The sequence below is a fragment of the Amblyomma maculatum genome, chromosome 4 (genome assembly GCF_055883805.1).
Source record: "Amblyomma maculatum isolate TAMU_Amacu chromosome 4, ASM5588380v1, whole genome shotgun sequence".
Classification (NCBI taxonomy): Eukaryota; Metazoa; Arthropoda; class Arachnida; order Ixodida; family Ixodidae; genus Amblyomma; species Amblyomma maculatum.
Genome location: NC_139347.1, coordinates 76,745,039 through 76,763,531, shown reverse-complemented (window position 1 = coordinate 76,763,531; position 18,493 = coordinate 76,745,039). Strand labels below are relative to the sequence as shown.

Sequence of the window (18,493 nt, the reverse complement as noted above, 5' to 3'; positions counted from 1 at the left end):
AAGAGGAACGAAAAATAAGCAAATGGAGTGCGGGAAATCGCCAAGCTCGCGCTTCGATATTCAGTTTCTAGGAAATTTACTCCGTATACCCGAAGATTCAGAAAGGCTTTCTGACAGAGACTGACGATGATCGGAAGCTGGGACGAGACGCTGTCAGCCTTTGAGCGTTTTTTTTTGTTAGTTTTTGATTCGTCCGTCTTGCATGCGCCAGCGATCTGGGTTTGTCATTTGCCCCTTTTGTTTTTAATCTGTCTCACATGGTTATTTGGCTTCCTCTGCGAGCGTTCAGGCTGATAGCTCTTCGCGGTTATTTTAATGCGTCATGTGTGTACATCAACTGTTACAAAACAGAGAGAAAAAACACCGGCTGCTGCATTCAGGCAGGTGGTAATTTTGTATTTCCATATATGTCATTGTCATTACCACAGCTGTGAGTACACCTTGACATCCGCTGCGGTATACAGTGTAAAACAGCTATCATATATCTAGAACGAATTTCAGTATAGCAGTGGCAAATATGAGCCGGCATGAACTTTTAGACAAGGACGTAGGTAGCTTGTCCCGAAGTTCAAGTTGTCCTATAGCAACGAAAGCAATCGTAAGTCGCGTGCTCTACGCCTATATTATTTTATACTTTGACATGTATCTGAGAACAACGCGAAAACGAAGACAAAGGACAAGATAAAAGAAAGCCACAGTACAAGCGCTGACTCACAACTAAGCCCTTTACTCCAAGGCCCAGATAAAAACAAACATGACGAAAACGAAACAATCACGTCAGCGCATGTACTGTGGCTTTCTTTTATCTTGTCCTTTGCCTTCGTGTTCACGCTGTGTAAATTAATAATGAATATGTACCAACTCGCCCAACAAGGTATCTTGGTAAATCTGAGAACAAGTTCCTTCAATGACGCGTAGCGTTCTTTGAAGGCCAAGGAATTATACCCACTGCCTTTACCTGCCTTTTTTTTTAAATTTTAATCCAAGCATTAGTCTCTGCAAAAATTACCAATAAAATCCCTGACTTCATTCTATCCACCTGTGAACGAGGCACAAGACGACGGTGATTCAAACAGAATTTCTAACTCAAAATAATGTCGTCTTTTAGAGCGCGTTAGTTTATTGTTTCGTTCGAAAGACAACATGTACATGGCAACGACCAAAGACCCGGAACATTGATTACTTTTATACCATGCAATTCTGTAGAGGCCCCGCAGCGCTGCGCTAACAACAAAAAAAAAAGGTAAATAACTACGTGCTATCAGTTACTTGCATGATCGCGTTTTATTCCACGCTCACCCCTCGTTTGTTTCTCCATCACAACTTTCGCGCCACTTTTCGCGCGCGTACTTGCAGTGCTAGCCGCACGTGTTTACAAAGAAAAGGGAGCGAGCTCCGGGCGCGGCGAGCGGGAAGACGCATAGGGCTTCTTATTTAAGCTCGCCGCCTTTCACGCCTTCCGATGCGAATCATTTATAGCCGTCGTGGCAATTTTTCTTTGCCGTTTTATCTCCATTGTTTTCCTTGCTTCTTAACCGCACGCGTGCACCTGCGCATCTTCGGCCAGGGGCCTCGGCTTCAAGAACAACAAACCCGAGCGGCTATAGCTCTGCGCGGAGGAGGCGTTATTTCGGAGACCGCGCCTTCGACGCGCTTCAGGAGAACGAAGCGATCGGCCACGAGTCCCTCCCTAGACGCGTGCAGACGCGGAGCGCAAAAGCGCGAGCCACAGCTCTGTACTTGCCACCCTTTGGCCGATTATAGCAGCGAGGCGTCAGTACACCGCGCACATGGAAGGCGTCAGCTTCGGCGGCGGTTGACTCCGTGCAGGTCGGGAAATCGTCAGGTCCACTACGAATCAACGCGAGTGACGTGAAACACCCGCCAATATTATTTTATTTTATCCTTATTTTCGTCCTCCCCCCTTTCTCACCGACGCCCACTATTTGGCGCGTGCCGTAACCCCACCCATACCGAAAACGGCCTGCCCGCATCGGATAAAGAAAGAAATGATATAAACAGCGGAAACAAGGGGTGCAGGCTGTGTGCCGAAAAGATGATGCCTATGTGTGTGTACACGTACACTGCACACGTGTGCCTGACACTCGCGGTTTCTGTACCTCTTTCTCCCTGCTTATGCACTTCTGCTCCCCTCCTCTCCCTCCCCCGCAACATACGCCTTTCCTTTACTTCCTATAAGAGAAACCTGGGAAGACTCCATAAGCTCGCAGCATTGATAAAGGTCTCCCGCGTTCATCATTTGGTTCGTTCGTGCTTAGCTGTTTTTTTTTCTTCCTTGGTATTCATCATTTTGTGCGCGAGTAAGGAAGTGACTTTCACGCGCTTCTGGAGATTTTAACCCTCCCAGCCCCCAGAGATGCGTTGGCGTGTGCGAGAAATAAGCGAAAGAGGCCGGCTGTTTACAGAGCCGATCGAATCTCCACAGATTGGACGCCGCGTTCCCCGTTTCTTCTTTGATTTCTGAACGCTCCAAGCATGTACCTGAGAAGCCTGTGTTGGCGCTACTGAGTTACTCATTGAGGCGAAATTGTGCTTGACAGCTGCGTATTAGCTTGAACGCATGAGCGTTATTACCCCTATGTCGGAAAAAAAATCTGACCTGCGACGTCAACCTCCTGAAACCTCGTAACCTGGAAAATCGCGAGCATACCTCTTTCAGGTGGTAGTTAGCAGGTGACATGGCTGGTCACGGATTGGTAGGCGGGTTATGTGACGTCACGAGACCACCAGACATGCATGGTCGAGTTTTCAAGGAACTGGCCATCTCCTTTCATCCTTCATTATATGTGGACTGAGATAGAAGTCGAACCCATATGGAACCCACCTGGAACCCATTTGGAACCCATTTGGAACTTACCTGGAACCCCTACCTCATGGAAGGCTCGCAACTTTGAAAATATATGAGCTTGCCTCTGGCAGGGGATAGTTTGCAGGTGTAATGGGCTGTCACTAATTAGTCGAAATTGGAACTGGAACGTCAGCGATCAGTTCTCTTTCGCTCACGCGTATATATGCCGCATGAACGTCATTGGCCGTTTGTGAATTTCTTTATTCATCTTTATCTTTTCTTGCTTCTTAAACGACAGAGTTTAGACTTCGCAGATGAGTGGCTATGCGAAGACGGCGCGATTGAGATAATGCAAGTGATGTGTGATGTGATAAGGCACGTAAGTGATAACGATCGATTTGTATCGAACAGTGAAAGAGAGGAAGTACAAGTATATGAGGAGGAAACGAAATTACCGTGCTTGCTTACTTTCTGTCATTCAATGCGTTGCCTCCTGTTATCAGTATCTGCCTGCTGAAAAAGGCAATCACCACTGGCTAGATCCTTTTCTCGACTTTTTCGACACTTGGGTGGTCAGTCAGCAGTACTGACCTTCTCACTGCACTCTTTCTGGCACGTCTAGGCTATGAAAAGATAAGGTGGGAAGTTTCTGTGAATTTGACAGTTCTTAAAGAACTTTGGCCCTTATCGAGCAACATTCGATAAATAGCTATTTCTATAGCATCGAGGGCGGATTGGCCATATGTATTAGTTAAATTCGCGATTTAACTTAGTTTGCACTCGAAACGTTACACATCTGTAGCATTTTAGCTAATTGTTCCTTTCATTCATCCATTTTTCCATTTGGGTTTTCTAACTGCCTCATTTTGTGTTAAGAAGATTAGCTCGGAGACCAAACGACGAACTGGCCACTGTCATGACGGCAGAAAAATAGATCCGAAAAAGAGCCTTATCAAAGAACTCTCCGTGGACGGTCTTGGTTTCTGTATAATTCCAGAATGCTTTCCAACTTAAAGTGGCCGAAAAGTATACCTCTCTTAAAAAGCACGGGCAAATAGAATCAAAAAGAACGGGGCAGGACCCTTCGCGAATCACAGAAAAGGCGGGAGATCGAGAAGCAGCACCACGACCTCAGCAGTAAGCAGCAAGCGACCCGTGTGCTCTCCTCCTATGAGACAAGATGCGCGTGAAACTTTAAAAACCCAATTCCCACTTCGGCACGCATACGAAATGCGATGGAAATATCGCGTGTTGAAGCGCGCACGCCTCGTGTGCGGCGAAGTGTTTCCTTCGGTGTTGTTATACCTCGCGCCAGAACACCAGGGATGCGCGTCGTCGGGAGAGAACAGATGCATACGAGAGATCGTGTTGTGGAAGGCGCCGTTTCGCAAAGAAATCCCCCGGCTGTTAGGAGTGGCAGCGCGGGAGATGCGAGCTGTCTGCCGCGCTATTCTTCTTCCTTTCTTTCTATTTCCTCCCGCACCGGGATGGCGACGAAGAGGGAAGAGGTGTTTGTGAATGCGTAGTCGTCGGCGATTTGGGATCCCTCGGCAGAAAAGCGCGGTGGGCGGATCGCGAGGTGGTGCGTTTTGGACTCCTCTGGGTGTCCCCTTGCCGTTCTCTTTCGCCGCAGTGTTCGCCCATGTATGTATGTATGGCATGCTGTTATGACGCCAAACAATCCGTCAAAACTGTCCCGCAAGCGGCGTGTTTGCTCTGCTGGGCTCTTGGCTCTTTTTGAGCAGCCGTCTTCGGCTATACTGCTTTTATTTCGCTCCATATATATGCAGGCCGACAGTGTGTTGTGCTAGGATGGGTGAGGGATAACCAGGAGGAGGTGGAAGGGAGGAAGAGAAGAAATGGGAGTGCCACTGTCAGACCGCATGCGACCTGGGTGCTTTGTGCACGGGTGTTATAGCGTGAACACTCAGCGGAATCAGAAAAGCGCTTGTCTCGCAGAGAAATAGAATAGTGACCTGCCGCGGTAGCTCAGTGGTTAGGGATCTCGACAAATGAACGGAGCTACCGAGGTTTAAACCCGGCTTCGGCAGTCGTTTCGATGGAGGCAACACACAGAAGGCTCCAGATAGGGTATCTGTTGTTAAACCCGTCGTTGTTCGTTTCAGCGAAGGACGGCTGTTGCAACACTCATCTCATCTTTCAGTCTTTCCTCTCACCTCTCTTCCAGTTCTATTCGCACGTGGCAGGGATAGTGAATTAACAGGAGCCATTCGACAGGCCTAGATATTTTTACGCGCTAGCCTGAGGGTCCATGTCGCAGAGAAGGCGGCGTCGGCGTTTTCGTGGTTTTAGTGCGGGAATCAATAGGGAAAAAAAGAATGGAAAAACGTTTTGCGCACCTAGGGAGTCGAACGGTTGCACACGTATGATTTCGTATCAAAATTTTGACGCAACCATTTTTTTGTGGAGCGTTCAGGTTGATCATGTCGTTTCGCTTGCCATCTATATCATTCATCTGCTAGTCATGTTGGCGGCTATAGTTTGCGATGGGGATTCGAACCGGGTACATATGTGCCTCAGGTGGTATGCTAATAATTGTGAATGTCGGTGTCAACCGAGAAATGAGACAGATACTAGCTGTTCCCATCATTCCCCAGAAACCGACTTAAAGAAATAATACTTAAAAATTCGTGAAAAGCAAAAGGGGTGTCAATTAAAGGCACTATCATGTCTAATCTTGAGGCGAAGTTTGCCCGTCCACCTAATTTCTCTTCGCATTATTTTTTATTCGCAACAACAATAACAAAATTATGAGGACGATTAAGGTTTGCCTGAAGAGTAGATGGTATAGAGCCTTTAAGACCGCATTTTCATTTTACGAATTTTTAAATATTGAAATAAGCCAAATAAGCCGAAAAAAAAAATGTTTTCTTAAGCTTTCGGCTGACCATATTATACTCGGATTGGATCTTCGTATTATTTCGCTACTAAATCAAGACACCGAGGTCCTATAGCTGTGCATTGATTCTACGCAATAAGTTTTGCCTTCGTCTGCAGCCACAGCTCCGTGATTTCGAGCGCAAATCATTCATATAACAAATAACAGAACAAATATTAAAGCGTTTTTTAAGCACCACGTTTTCGAGAGTATGGTCAGCACACTGAGGAAGCGACAGAATGATGAGCATAGAATGGCGTTTCTTCGCGACTGTAATGGTTCAGAGGGTCGGAAAGGCGCTTTATTTCGTTACGGGCGCCACTCTAACCACGTCACTGTCAATTTTACGTATAGAAACTCGCTACGAAACACGAGTTGTTTTAATGCAAAACCGAATTAAACGCTCCTCATTTCGCCGTGCATTGTCTCGCTGATAGATTCTGACGTGTCGAAATCCTCCGGGCAAACAACACGAGTGAGAATCTCGCCAGACGAGTATCTGTCATTTTGTTAGTACAGAGACTGGTGCGGTGGAAGTGGCATTTGAAAGCCCTCAGTCTGCCTGCCATCTCTTCGCGTTGAGAGAGAGAGAGAGAGAGAGAGAGTAACCTCAGCTGCTTCTCGGCATGCATATTCCGCGTCGACTCCTCGCAGCCAGTGAAACAGAGGAGATGAAATGTGACAGCAACGGGTTATGCTTTTAGGATCTGGAAATAATAGCGAGCGCGGATGGGGAGATGCTAAAAGCACGAAGCTAAGTTTGTCTTCGAGACTGAGCAAAAAAAAAAAAAAAAGACAAAAAAAAGAGAGAAGGAAAAAGAAATAACGATGTGAGAGAAGGCGCGGAAAGTTTAAATTCTGTGCCAGCGGCAAGTCAAAAGTCAAAGTACAAATTGCGATCCCGGGAGGAAAAATGAGCAATTTACTTGCCTTGCTTCATTCCCTCATGAGTGGAGACGCTCTGAGAGCTCGAGCTTCTTCTCCATACACCGCTTCTCTCAAATATGGACGGCTGCGGAAATGGAGTGCGCGAGTCTGCCTCCGGAGCACTTGCTCGCTCTTAAGGGTGGTGGCGGCGGCGGGGGATCGAAAAATTATTACGAGAATCAAGCGCAACGGGCAAAGAGATAACGTAACCAAGGCAAAAGAAAGTCTGAACGGCCGACGCTGTGACAAGCAAGGCATGCTCTGCAGGCGAGGAACGGAGAAATTACACCGCGCGGGCTGCTACGTCTTCGCTGCTACACTCGCTCGCACTCCTTTCGATCAGTATTAGCCGCGCGGAAGCGGTGGCCGTGTGCATTTTGACTGGAGGAGGAACTTCTCGAGAAACCTAATTTGTGCCGCGCGCACTCTTCTTTTGCCGTTGCTGGGCTCTTAGATGTGGGGAGTGGGTGGAGGGAGAGAGAAGGAACTGGAAATACCCCAGCCATCTCCCCCTTCTTGCTCATCCTCCTCCCAACGAGAAGTCCATCGGCTCTGCGGAGATGTATAACGCAGCACCGTGGTACAGCGCCGCCGTAACCACCCCCGCCAAGCAGCGCCACGGCTTCCGAAGAAACGCTGTGCCCAGCTCTTGTTCGGGCTCGTGCATATTCCAAAGCTCTGCTAATTCCATCTTTCCCTCTGTGCGCGAGGGCTACGAGGCCTCTATACGGAGGCGCTCCGAGTCCGAAAAATACTCCCCTGTTTTCTTTCCTCGGCTTTTTGCTTTACGTGGCAGCCTGCGTACGCCGCATACGCCATAAGGTTTTTTTCTTTCAACAGACTCCAGGCCCTTCTTTTCTTTTTATTTTAGAGTCGTCCCTTTTTACCCTTTCTCAGAGTCAATATTGCGTTACACACTCTCCGACAACTTTGTTTCCTCTGTCAGGAAAGCACTATAGCGCGATGCCTCGATTGTCTCAGGACTTTCCCGGTTTCATTTGTTTTTTATATTTATATACATATTTATTTCCTTTTTATCCGCATGCTACAGCGGGCAGATACCCTCATTGCGTGTTTTATATTTTTTCCCGAATAGAGTTCACCTGTACTTTTTTTGTTTTCAATTGGGAATTCGTGCAGATATCTCAGGCTTTGCTTCAACTACGCTTGTATCCTACTTCATGTCTTGCGCATAGCTGCCTGAAAGCTACAGACGCAAGAAGATTGATATTCCTTTCTATGTTAACGGCAGTCGAGTTCAGTTTATAACACTGAGTAATTTCTATTAGTGTTCTAGACTTAAATTTTTATACTCGATGATAGTTATCTCAGGCTATGTATAGTTGATACTTCGAGCCCGAACCTAACAGCACTGCTTTACGGTCTTCGTCGCTGGTTTGTGGGAGGCTGAAAATAACACGGATTCAGTAAACGACACCACGCTACCGTATAGTTTTCGCTACAAGGGTTCAAACAATCTTTTTCAGTTTATTGTCCGTCTTATTTACCGCCCGCTTAGCTGAGTTACGCGAGGAATGACGAAAACACCGAAATTACCGAGAAAACAAACCCCTGCTGGACGTGCGTTTCGTTACACGAAGCGAATGCAGTTCACTGAAGTTTCTAATGCGGAAGCATTACGAGTTCCATAAAGATGAGAACCGTCTGCTGTGCGTCTTAAGCTTGTAGCCACCTGCAACTTGGCAGGTTGATACATTGTAGAGCCGCCTGCCACGTTGCGAATTGGTGAAATCGTGAGAAAAAAAATCTCCCCCTTTCCCTATTACATAGAAAAAAAAATGGGAGGGAAGGAATACGAAAGACTATATAATGAAAAACTTGGATATAATGAAAGACTGGATATAACGTATTTAACGTACTGCTTTTTACTACTACATAAGCGGAATCGAAAAGACGCATACTATCGCTTATGAGGTTACTCGCCGCAATATATTTTCAACTGACAGTTTTGTCATCTGCTCGGGAAATAATTTCTAATCATCGCTGAGTACGTCAGCAAATGTATCAAACATCTGGTTACGAGAGTTAAAGGATAAAGGTTTCTGTGCAAGTTAAAAGGTCCGACCTTTGTCTAGTTAGTGGTCAGTCTTGCTTCGATCACGGGATGTCAAGTTCTGGCTGTTTCGTCGAATCACTGCTTGTCAATTTGCCCAGCATCATTTTTTACGACACTTCGGCGTCGCTTTATTTTATTTCAGAATTTGAGTTTCGAAGCTCGGTAATCTCGTGCAGCGGTCAACACAAAACACATGAACCGCAAAGATTGATTTTCGCTTCCCTGTCGTTTATATGGCCGCATGCATCTTTTGTTCTGAGTGGCACGCAAGATCTCACACCAAATGCTTTGCGTGCGTGTGACCGTCGTTGCGGTGGAATGTTGAGTGTTCTCTTTCCCTCATTGCAGCGGAGCAAGCGGACAAGCCCCACCACGGGGGCGGCGGGGGCGCCCTGCTGCCCAACGGCTTCAGTCCGCAGCAGGCGGCGGCAGCGGCAGCGGCCGCACACCTCAACGCCACGCTTCCCTTCCTGGCACTGGGCTCGCACCCGCACCCAGGGGGACTGCTGGGCGCAGCCATGGGGTTGCCGTTGCCCGGCGCCACGCCGCACCACCCGCTCGGCGCCGCACCCACCGCCCGCGCCGAACACCACCTCGCCAAAGCTGCGCCTCCACAACTGGACCCACAGGCCGCCCTCAGGTAAGCACGGATTTCTCGCATGTAATGAGCGGCGTTCTTCTTTGCATGCACCGCGTCTTTCTCAATCTTCTTGTTTGCTCACCACCTGGACGTTAAAGACAACGAAAGGGGCATTCATGGCTCACACCCGTAGTTCTCGGTCTCCAAGTCGAGTTAATCTGTTTGCCGCAAACGAATTTCCATTTTCACTACTAAGCCATAAGAGAACCTTATGATGAGAGCTAGGCATGTAAAGGGGCTTCAAGATCATCGGCGCATGACACTCACTGTTCTAAAAGCAAAAACAGGAGTGGCATAAATGTCGTTAGTTATGTGTTCCTGTTAGCTCACTGTGTAGTGCACGTCTCCGGTCTGGTAGCGTGATGACATACGTCGCACAAAAGGAGCTCTCATTTTTCAGCTCCTTGCTAATTAATTGACCAAAATAACATTTGTGGTCAAACGGGCGTCCTGTCTTAATCCCAGGTAACCATGCAATATGGTTTGTTTGTTTTTTTAGCCATGTATCATTTAAGCCCTAAATATGTGTAAGGAAACAAGAGCCGTTGCCTTCACTCTCTGGGACATTTTGGTTCATAAAAGGTATCTAAGGGCTTCACTACTCATCTGAGAACCAAACACAGTTCCCTGGTTGCTTTTGACAAGGGCGGCACCACGTGTATGGATGAAGTCTAAAGCGGCTGAGGTGGACGCTTTCAATGCCGGGTTCCATTGCTGAGAGCATTAATATGTTTTAAAATAACAGTGTAATGCGAGCCTTCTAGCTCAGTATCAGGAGCACCGCTCCCGATACACGAAAGTCGCGGCCTCGGCTTCTATCGCAGGTGTTTGGTTTGTGCTTTTGGTCAGATTCATATATTACATAAATTACTAAGCGGGGAGGGGGGGGGGGGGGGGGGGGGGGGGTTAGGCTCTCTAACTCTTGTTCAGTTCTCTTTAATGCTGCGTAGCCAACGTTTTAAACAAGTAATAGCATTCCTATAACGCTGATTAAATTTTGGTTATTCAGAAAAGGATTCATTTAACCTTGTCTTTTCAACATGCAACAGCGTGAATAATGGAATAAAATGAATTACAATATGAATAACTATAGTTTATGTGATTATTCCACTGCTTTCGTTATTAGTAATCTAACCTCCATCCACTCTGTCCTCTTCTTCAGAGCCACCTAATTCTGCTATGTATATATTTTTTAGATATCATAACTCGTGCATCTAATGTGTAGTTCAAGCTTCAATGATAACGTGCCTGGACTTTTCTCGGTTCCTTTACTTCAGAATGCACATTAGCAACAAAAAATTAAGAGCTCGAATTCTGCCATTCACAGAGGCAGGATTCTTCACTACAGAGAGTCCGCCGAAGGGTTTCTTCTCTTCTCTATGTTGCTCCACTGTTTACGGGGCTGATTGATGGGTGGATGGACGGACTAGGAAGGCAGAAAGCGGGTAGTGAAAAGCGGCTGCCACCGGAATCCTCTCAGTGGTTTCCAAGGCTGACGGGACCTCCGCTGTGGAGCGCGGTCTATAATCAAGGCAACACCACGACTTTCACAAGAAAGGAGCCTACGTCGAAGCAAGCGAAACATCAAAACGCAAATCCCTCGAGTATTTTGCGCGGCAATTTTCGTCTGAATTGTGCGAGTTCCCTCAGCGGTTTCAGCACACGCCAGCGTCCATAGACATCAAACTGTGCTCGGCCACTTGGACTATGCGAAAATACATACCGCGATGCTGGTGAAGCGGTTGAGCTTTCGGTTCAAAAGTAGGGCAGAGAAAGCTTCGTGTCTTTGTTGTCCTCGTAGCCTGGTATTGTGCGACTTTCCCCCGGGAACTATTGGGAGGTATATAAAAAAACCTTTTCCATTTTTCTATCCATCCCCCCCCCCCCCCCCCTCTTCCTGATTTGTTGCGAAATTTGTGTTTGGTCAAAAAGAATAGCGATTCAGAATGGCTTCAGCACATCACGAGGAAACGGGCCCTTCCCTATGTGTTAATCACAGCCGTGACGGAATTATGTTGGATGCAGCGTCTGACACTCAAGAATGGATGCGATGTCGCTTTTGTGTTTAACGTCAAGAATGCTGGTCACAGCAGGCTATTGTGATTGAGTAGTAGCCCTTACCCTCAAATGCTCCCCATTTTCTTGTATGCTGCAACTTCCATTCTACTTTTCTGTGCAAAACATTACCGTAGAATGTTACCAAGCGTCGAACGATAACAACCAAGAACATATACTCGGGTTTATAGATTAGCAAGTTCTGCAGAAAACAAGTGGGCGGTCTCTCGTTAAGGCAGGTTGACCTTAGTGCGACGCCCTCGGTAACTGAACATCTTTTTACCAGACGGGATTTATATTTATTCTTTACTCTTCTATGCTTGTCTAATTTATTGTTTTTAAAACACTACATTACTTTCTTGGCGACGCAGCCTTAATAACAAGCATGCATTGTAATAAATGGAATAAGCGAATATGCAATAATAATAAAAATAATACAGCAAACTGTACATCGTGCATCTCGAACGCAATATATCATACATCTGTTATGTCTCAATCAACCATGGCAAACAAGCATGGCCAAACGACGGCCCTAATTCGTTCTTCAGATAACGGGAAAACGTCTTCTTCGACGATAGCAGTAAGTAGCACTGACGGCAGGCAGCGCAGACGCGGCGCTCACAAATGAATCTAGAACAAACAACAGGGCAGACAGCTGCCGCGCAGAGGTTTACGTCAAAAGAACGACCGCCGAGTCATTTTTCTCAGCATCCGCTCACCGCTAGTCTAAATGCTTGTATCAATCTTCCCTAAGAGAGCGTCACTTCATAAGGGGCCTATTTCTGAACGCGTGCTCGCAAGCACAAAACAAGCGCTGATAGATGCAGTAAAGAATAAAATTAAGTAATGCTCGTCATGGACCGGTATACCTGCGTCCCTGTTCATAAGGGCCCTTGTCTGCGAAGCTGAACAACGAGACATTCCCATTAGGACTAAGCAAACAAACTGTACGAAGACTGCAGCAACAGAAATGCGAGCGTCAGCACTAGGAGGAACTGCAAAGAAATGAAGGGGGGGAGGGGGGGGTGGCATTCGAGCACGCCACGCACGCTTCACTCAGCGGTGCGCGCGCATCTCCAGTGGAAATCGGAAAGTAACAAGGCGCCCGTCCGCACTGTGCGCGCGGGTTGCTCTTTAACGTTGGCGCGGAAACGCTCGGGCTCATCAATCAAGCGAGCCCTTTCCCGCCAACTCTCCGGAATTGGCCTGTCGCTTGCATCTGTTATCTCCTAACTTTTCCATTTCTCCGCGCCTGCGCGCCCACCCGGCTGGGGAAGAGAGGAAGCAGGGCGTTTCGCCGTGCACGTACGTCAGTGGCTTTGGTTACGTGAGTGCTCGCTTTCCGTCCGTTCCGAGCGGTATCGACTTCCCGGATTGTTTCTTTTTCCGTTCGCCTTCCTTTCCCTTTGTTCTTGCTTTTTGTCTATCCGAATTGGAAGGGCAGAGACCAAACTTCCTTCTCTCTTCAGCCGTTCTTCCACAAGCATTTTCCGGTGCGACGTATATAGACCTCCTTTTCTTTCTTTTAGATACACTTCTTTTCTTTTTTTCTGACTGCGGCGATTAAACTTCGAATTCAGGACCGTGTAGGCAAACTGCTATTGCCTCTTTGCTCTCTCTGTATGCTTTAGTTTCCTTTCACTTGTAATGTTTGTGAGCGCCCATGTTACTCTTTCTGAAAACGCGAACCTGTCATTAGACGCCTAAACATCTGCGGTACCTTCTTCCTCTCGATGTTCGGCTGTATTTCTCATTGTTGCGCTTTTGGTAATAACGCTCGCCCGAGTAGATATTCGGAACTCTGCTGCAGACTTCCTTGTTCCCTTCATTGATCGCTAGTCCATGTCGCTCAGTTTTCTGCAGTCAATCTACTTCTTGTATTTTATGCGCTGTGCAAGGATTCTAAGATTTAAGACCAAAGTAACGTAAACAATTCGAAAATCCAGCTCGTGCTTCGCTCTCTTCGTTCGTTCTCCGTGTTCTAGGTCACATGCGGAAGTCATGAATTTCGTAGCTCAAGCACAAAACGATGTTTCCTCAGATGTTTGTGGTATGTCAGGGCTGCAGATACACTGTATACTATTCAGTTATTCCTTTACATATATTTGTTTGCTGGGCCTTGTAATCATAATGCTGCGCTATGAATATTTTTTTCTTAGCCACATGACACTGCTCTTCGTTTGGTTGGCATTTATGGTTAATCAATAAAACTCAAATCTGTTCTGCTGTCATGCGCACGCGTTCCGATCATTAGGGAATGTCGGCCTCTGGCGACTACTGCAGTGATTCGCCGAGCATTAAAAACGATGCACGCGAAGAGGAAGGTAGCGATAGTTGTACCTCACGTATGCTCGTCAGCAGGAAGAGGGCTTATGCATGACATTCTCTCTCTCTCTTCTACTTTCCTGCTAGGTTTTGTAAAACAATATGCGCAATGATTTTTGTTTAGATTTTAATTTCACCTTGAAACATCTACTTAATCCGTTTACGTGCTGATCAGGAGCATTTTGAGTTGATAGCTTCTTTACTAAACTCATTTTGAAGTTGAGGACGTGTGCCGCCGGAGAAGGGCCGCTTATGAAGCCTTCATTTTGATTATGACTTATTTATATGCAGATACTGGTGCCATGTATGTATGTATGTATGTATGTATGTATGTATGTATGTATGTATGTATGTATGTATGTATGTATGTATGTATGTATGTATGTATGTATGTATGTATGTATGTATGTATGTATGTATGTATGTATGTATGTATGTATGTATGTATGTATGTATGTATGTATGTATGTATGTATGTATGCATGCATGCATGTATGTATGTATGTATGTATGCATGTATGTATGTATGTATGTATGTATGTATGTATGTATGTATGTATGTATGTATGTATGTATGTATGTATGTATGTATGTATGTATGTATGTATGTATGTATGTATGTATGTATGTATGTATGTATGTATGTATGTATGTATGTATGTATGTATGTATGTATGTATGTATGTATGTATGTATGTATGTATGTATGTATGTATGTATGTATGTATGTATGTATGTATGTATGTATGTATACGTGCGTGCGCGCGTGCGCGGAGGGTGGGGGGCGTAGAGCACCACGTATAGAAACAGACAATTTCTTTTTGTTAAGTGTCTGTTTATAGCATTGACAATAACAGTCTGATTACTAATCAAGAGTATAAGACTACAATAAGAGGCTTGCGCGTACTCTCAGTCTTTCAACGTGTCAGCACGTAAGGCTATTAAGATGAAATTGGAGCGTGTCCATATCTAGTAGTGCTGCCGCAACAAATCAACCGGTTACAGCGCCCAGAAATTATTGAATTTGCCGCGATAAGCGTGCTGAATGGATTGAAAACATTACTATTTTCGCGCCGCCCAGGCACACAGCACAGCGCTTTTCGGGTTAGTGGTCGATTCAGACCGCATGGTGTGCACTCGGAAACCCGTGGCCGAATAGATTGCGGATTTCTTTTCGGTAGATTGTTCATAACGCCGCTGCATTTTATTTATATTTGTTCATTAACATTTCAGTACATATTCAACACGTCAGCTTTCGTCAGGAAAAGCGCACAGGTAAAAATGAAAAACGTACGGTTGGTCGGCAATTACAGCTGGGAGGAAAGATGAGGATCAATGAAAAAAGACGCTTTGCATATACTTACGGACGTTTTCAAACAACTTTACAGTCGGCATGCGTTGTACCGCTTTTTATGTATTTACTTTTTTCTCAGTACACAGGCGGTATTCCAAATGTGTACTTCATTACATGGTCGCGTGTTCTCTACCTAGCCTGCCATTAGCTGAAACCCGAAGCTTTTTATCTGAACCACACAGCACAAAGAGACAGCGCGCAGAATTTGAGCCCCCGAACATCTTTGTCAACCCAGCACTAAGGGAGGGTGGCGCGCAGTTTAAGAGCAAAATATAAGACGATATTGAATTCTGAACCATGAACGCCCACCCCTCTACCTTTCCGACAGCGTCGCGTCGTCTCGCCGGGTGTCAATTTCGTTTTTGATCTCATTGTGCATAATTTCACCTGACTACACGTTGGGGCGCGGTTTCTGTGCACAAAGGAATCAAATAACCTCGCCTTCGTTGTATGAAAACTCGGCTTGCGAAAAGGCTTCTCTATTTAGCGATGATTTTGTTGCGTCTTAAGAGGCCAGTTCATTGTTCTAGTCTGCTTCGCGTCTACCGTCGAGACCCATTAAGACGAACGTAATCCGATCGCAAGCCCGTCGTTCGGTTTCTCCCCTGTGCTTCGCCCGTGACGAGCAAGGAAGCCGAAACCCGGGACAAGAACTAAATATCCGTGTACAAGCGCTATTCGGTTGCCGAAGGAACGCTTTGTTCGTGGGGCCTATATGCAGGGCTGTCGTTTCTTTGTACAATATCGAGTGGGTAACTAAGCTTTAGTTCTTTGTAGCGCGACTTACTTCTTCGCTTTGCAGCGTTTCGTCAGTTTGGATGTGCGCCTCATATAGTTGGGCGGGGGAACGGAAGTTGGCGCCTTTTTTTCCGTAGCATTCTCGGATTGACAGCGCATGCCCAACATCCATCAAACCGGGGGACCCCCCCGTTAAAACAACTGCGCATTCAGTTCTCTCGGATTACAGCCCGACGCCATTCTGTAGCCTTCTCTCAGCAGCTCCCTCGATCCTCTGATGCGTTTTGTTTTTACTGTGAGGAAACGGAGGCTCACATGAGCGAGGCGGGCGTTTCGTTGCCCTGCTTTTGCGCGCGTATGTTTGTCCGCTTGTGAGCCGAGATTCTCGGAGTCAAACAGGAAGGCCATTGAGAAAGTCAGAGCCCGATGGCAAAACCTGATCGATGCGCCGCTCACGATGCGTTGAGCGAGCAAAGCCACACACGGCCCCGCACGCATTCACGCTTTCGACCACTTGTTCTCCTTTCGGCCTATGCTCGCTCTTTATCGAACTTATGTGGGGCGCTCTTGTAGCCTGCTGGGTTTCGAAGGATCAATGAATCGAAAGCGGCCTCCATTGCCAGGATTATTTTCTCGGCTTTTCACGCCACTATAGACGGATCCCTTTTTCGGGGAGAATTTCGCCTGGCCTTTTTTCGCAGCGCAGTTTCGTGAGCGATCACGTGCAGTTGTTCCCAGTGACCTCCGTGTAAAAATAAATGTCTTGGTCGCCTTTGCTTAACTTTTTGTTCGTTGGATGCGTAACGAAACAAAGGAAATAAAGTCAGAATTACGACGCTTGCGCGTGGACGCTGATCTTACAATAAGCTGCGAAAATTATACCGTTCAAGACATGCCGTGTCTTCAATTCTATAAGCTTTCGTTCACGTAATTAATCCACAAAAATATGAATTAGTCTTTATATGTTCGATAGTCTTTCAACCAAAATATCGCGTTGCTCTAGAGCGCTTGTTAACGCAGCACTCCCCTCAGACAGCGCCGGTTTTCACGAGGCGCACCTCTAAGCATGGCCGCTTTTCCTCCAAAGCTAATGTGGGGTCCAAAGACAGTCTCGTTAGGAAACTTCCTCCGCAAGGCACTGGATGAGTGTTGACGTATCCTGAAACGGAAGGAGTTTTGAGCATGATTTTTGGTAAATTGGGATTTGCTAACTTACAGTAAGAGCTACTGTTATTATTATTATTATTATTATTATTTTTTTTTTTTTGCAGGTGCCGATCGATTTATGATGTTTTGCTTGGTGTAATCACTTTGTCTTTAAGCGGCTGACGGCAAAACTTTTGCTTAGATAAATAATAAGCAAGACCAAATATTCGTCTGCGCTGTAATGAAAGCGGAAGAAAAACACCTTGCGGAAATCTGACGTGACATGTTTCGGTTCGAAGACACAGCCTTTTCTTCTTTTTGGGCCTCCTTCGCGAACAACTCGGACGTTTGCGTGACGTCTCCGGTAACAGAAGCGGCAAGGTCAGGCCTGTCCAAATCCTGGACACGCGATCTCCGACCGGCGTCGTGTGTACGCGCCCACACACGCTCGCCTCAGCATCTTCCAGGGTGAGGTCCATTTGTCAGGAGAGAGACGCGCGGTGGCGACCAGCCACGGGTCAGGGCCCGGAGTCATCAATCTTTTCCACCCCGAGTAGTCCAGCCTTCCACTTCGAAGTCGCAGGTTGACTTTTTGACTTCCAGAAGGGACAGCGGGATCGGCTGCTGCTGCTGCTGCCTTGGCAGAGACCTGTGTTTCCGCGCGGAAATCGCGTACCGTAGCACATAGCGCGCAAGGGAGACTCCTCCAGACTCTACTCCTCCTCCCTGGAATGACGGGACTCCGACACTTGAGCTCTATAGGCGGTGGTGCGTTCGGTCATCGCTTTCGGGGCGGAATTTAAAGCGATTGTGGACCACGAGCACGGACCAGGAGAAAGACAGAGAAAAAGTTAAATGAAAAGAGAAATAATCTTGAACCTACGTGTGCGTTCCATCGCGGTGTGCTTGCAGTCTCGATTTGAGCGGAAGTGGTGGTTCGGCCGCCGTCTTTTTTTTTTTTCCTTTTTTTTTTTTTTTTTTTTCACTTGGAGAGGCTGATAAATGGTCTCTATGTAGAGTGCACGGCCGAGGAAGAAAAAAGAAAACATGGAGAGGATGAGATTGACAAACGCTTCCGCGATTTGAGCCTCTCTGCGCCTCCCCTGTCCCGTCTTTACGGTGGCATCCGAACGTCTCAGCACAGTTACAGATAGGAACGCTCGTCGCGTGCTGGACTTGTTTTTACTTATTTTCTTTTTATTTCGCCGCTTCTCTCATCGCATATACTTGCCAATGCGAAGGGGAGGAAAAGCGTTCCTGTGTGGTCGCAACGACATAGAGGGGGAATAGAACCCGCGAAATCGGAAGGCTCAGATACGTGGTTCAAGAAACTATTCCTCAGTCCTGCGTGACATCAAGATGGCTGCTGCTAGGTGCTGCAGCTATGCCGGCGCATCTCGGTGACCTGCGAATGCTCAAAGCTCGACGGTTTCCATTTCGTGCCTCGCGCGGGCTTCGCGGTGGCCTTCATACACAGGCGACAGATAAGAACGGAAAGGAACCATTAAGACCTCTGCCTCTTT

General features: G+C 46.8%; 1 protein-coding gene across 1 annotated transcript in view; it reads left to right on the top strand.

The window, feature by feature from the left end:
• Nucleotides 1-18,493, top strand: part of LOC146191469 (dachshund homolog 1-like) — a 206,653-nt gene that overhangs the window by 145,565 nt on the left and 42,595 nt on the right. The window contains exon 3 of the mRNA XM_084600332.1: nt 9,061-9,352. Coding sequence (XP_084456458.1) covers nt 9,061-9,352 — 292 coding nt within the window. The remainder of the gene's footprint in view (nt 1-9,060; nt 9,353-18,493) is intronic.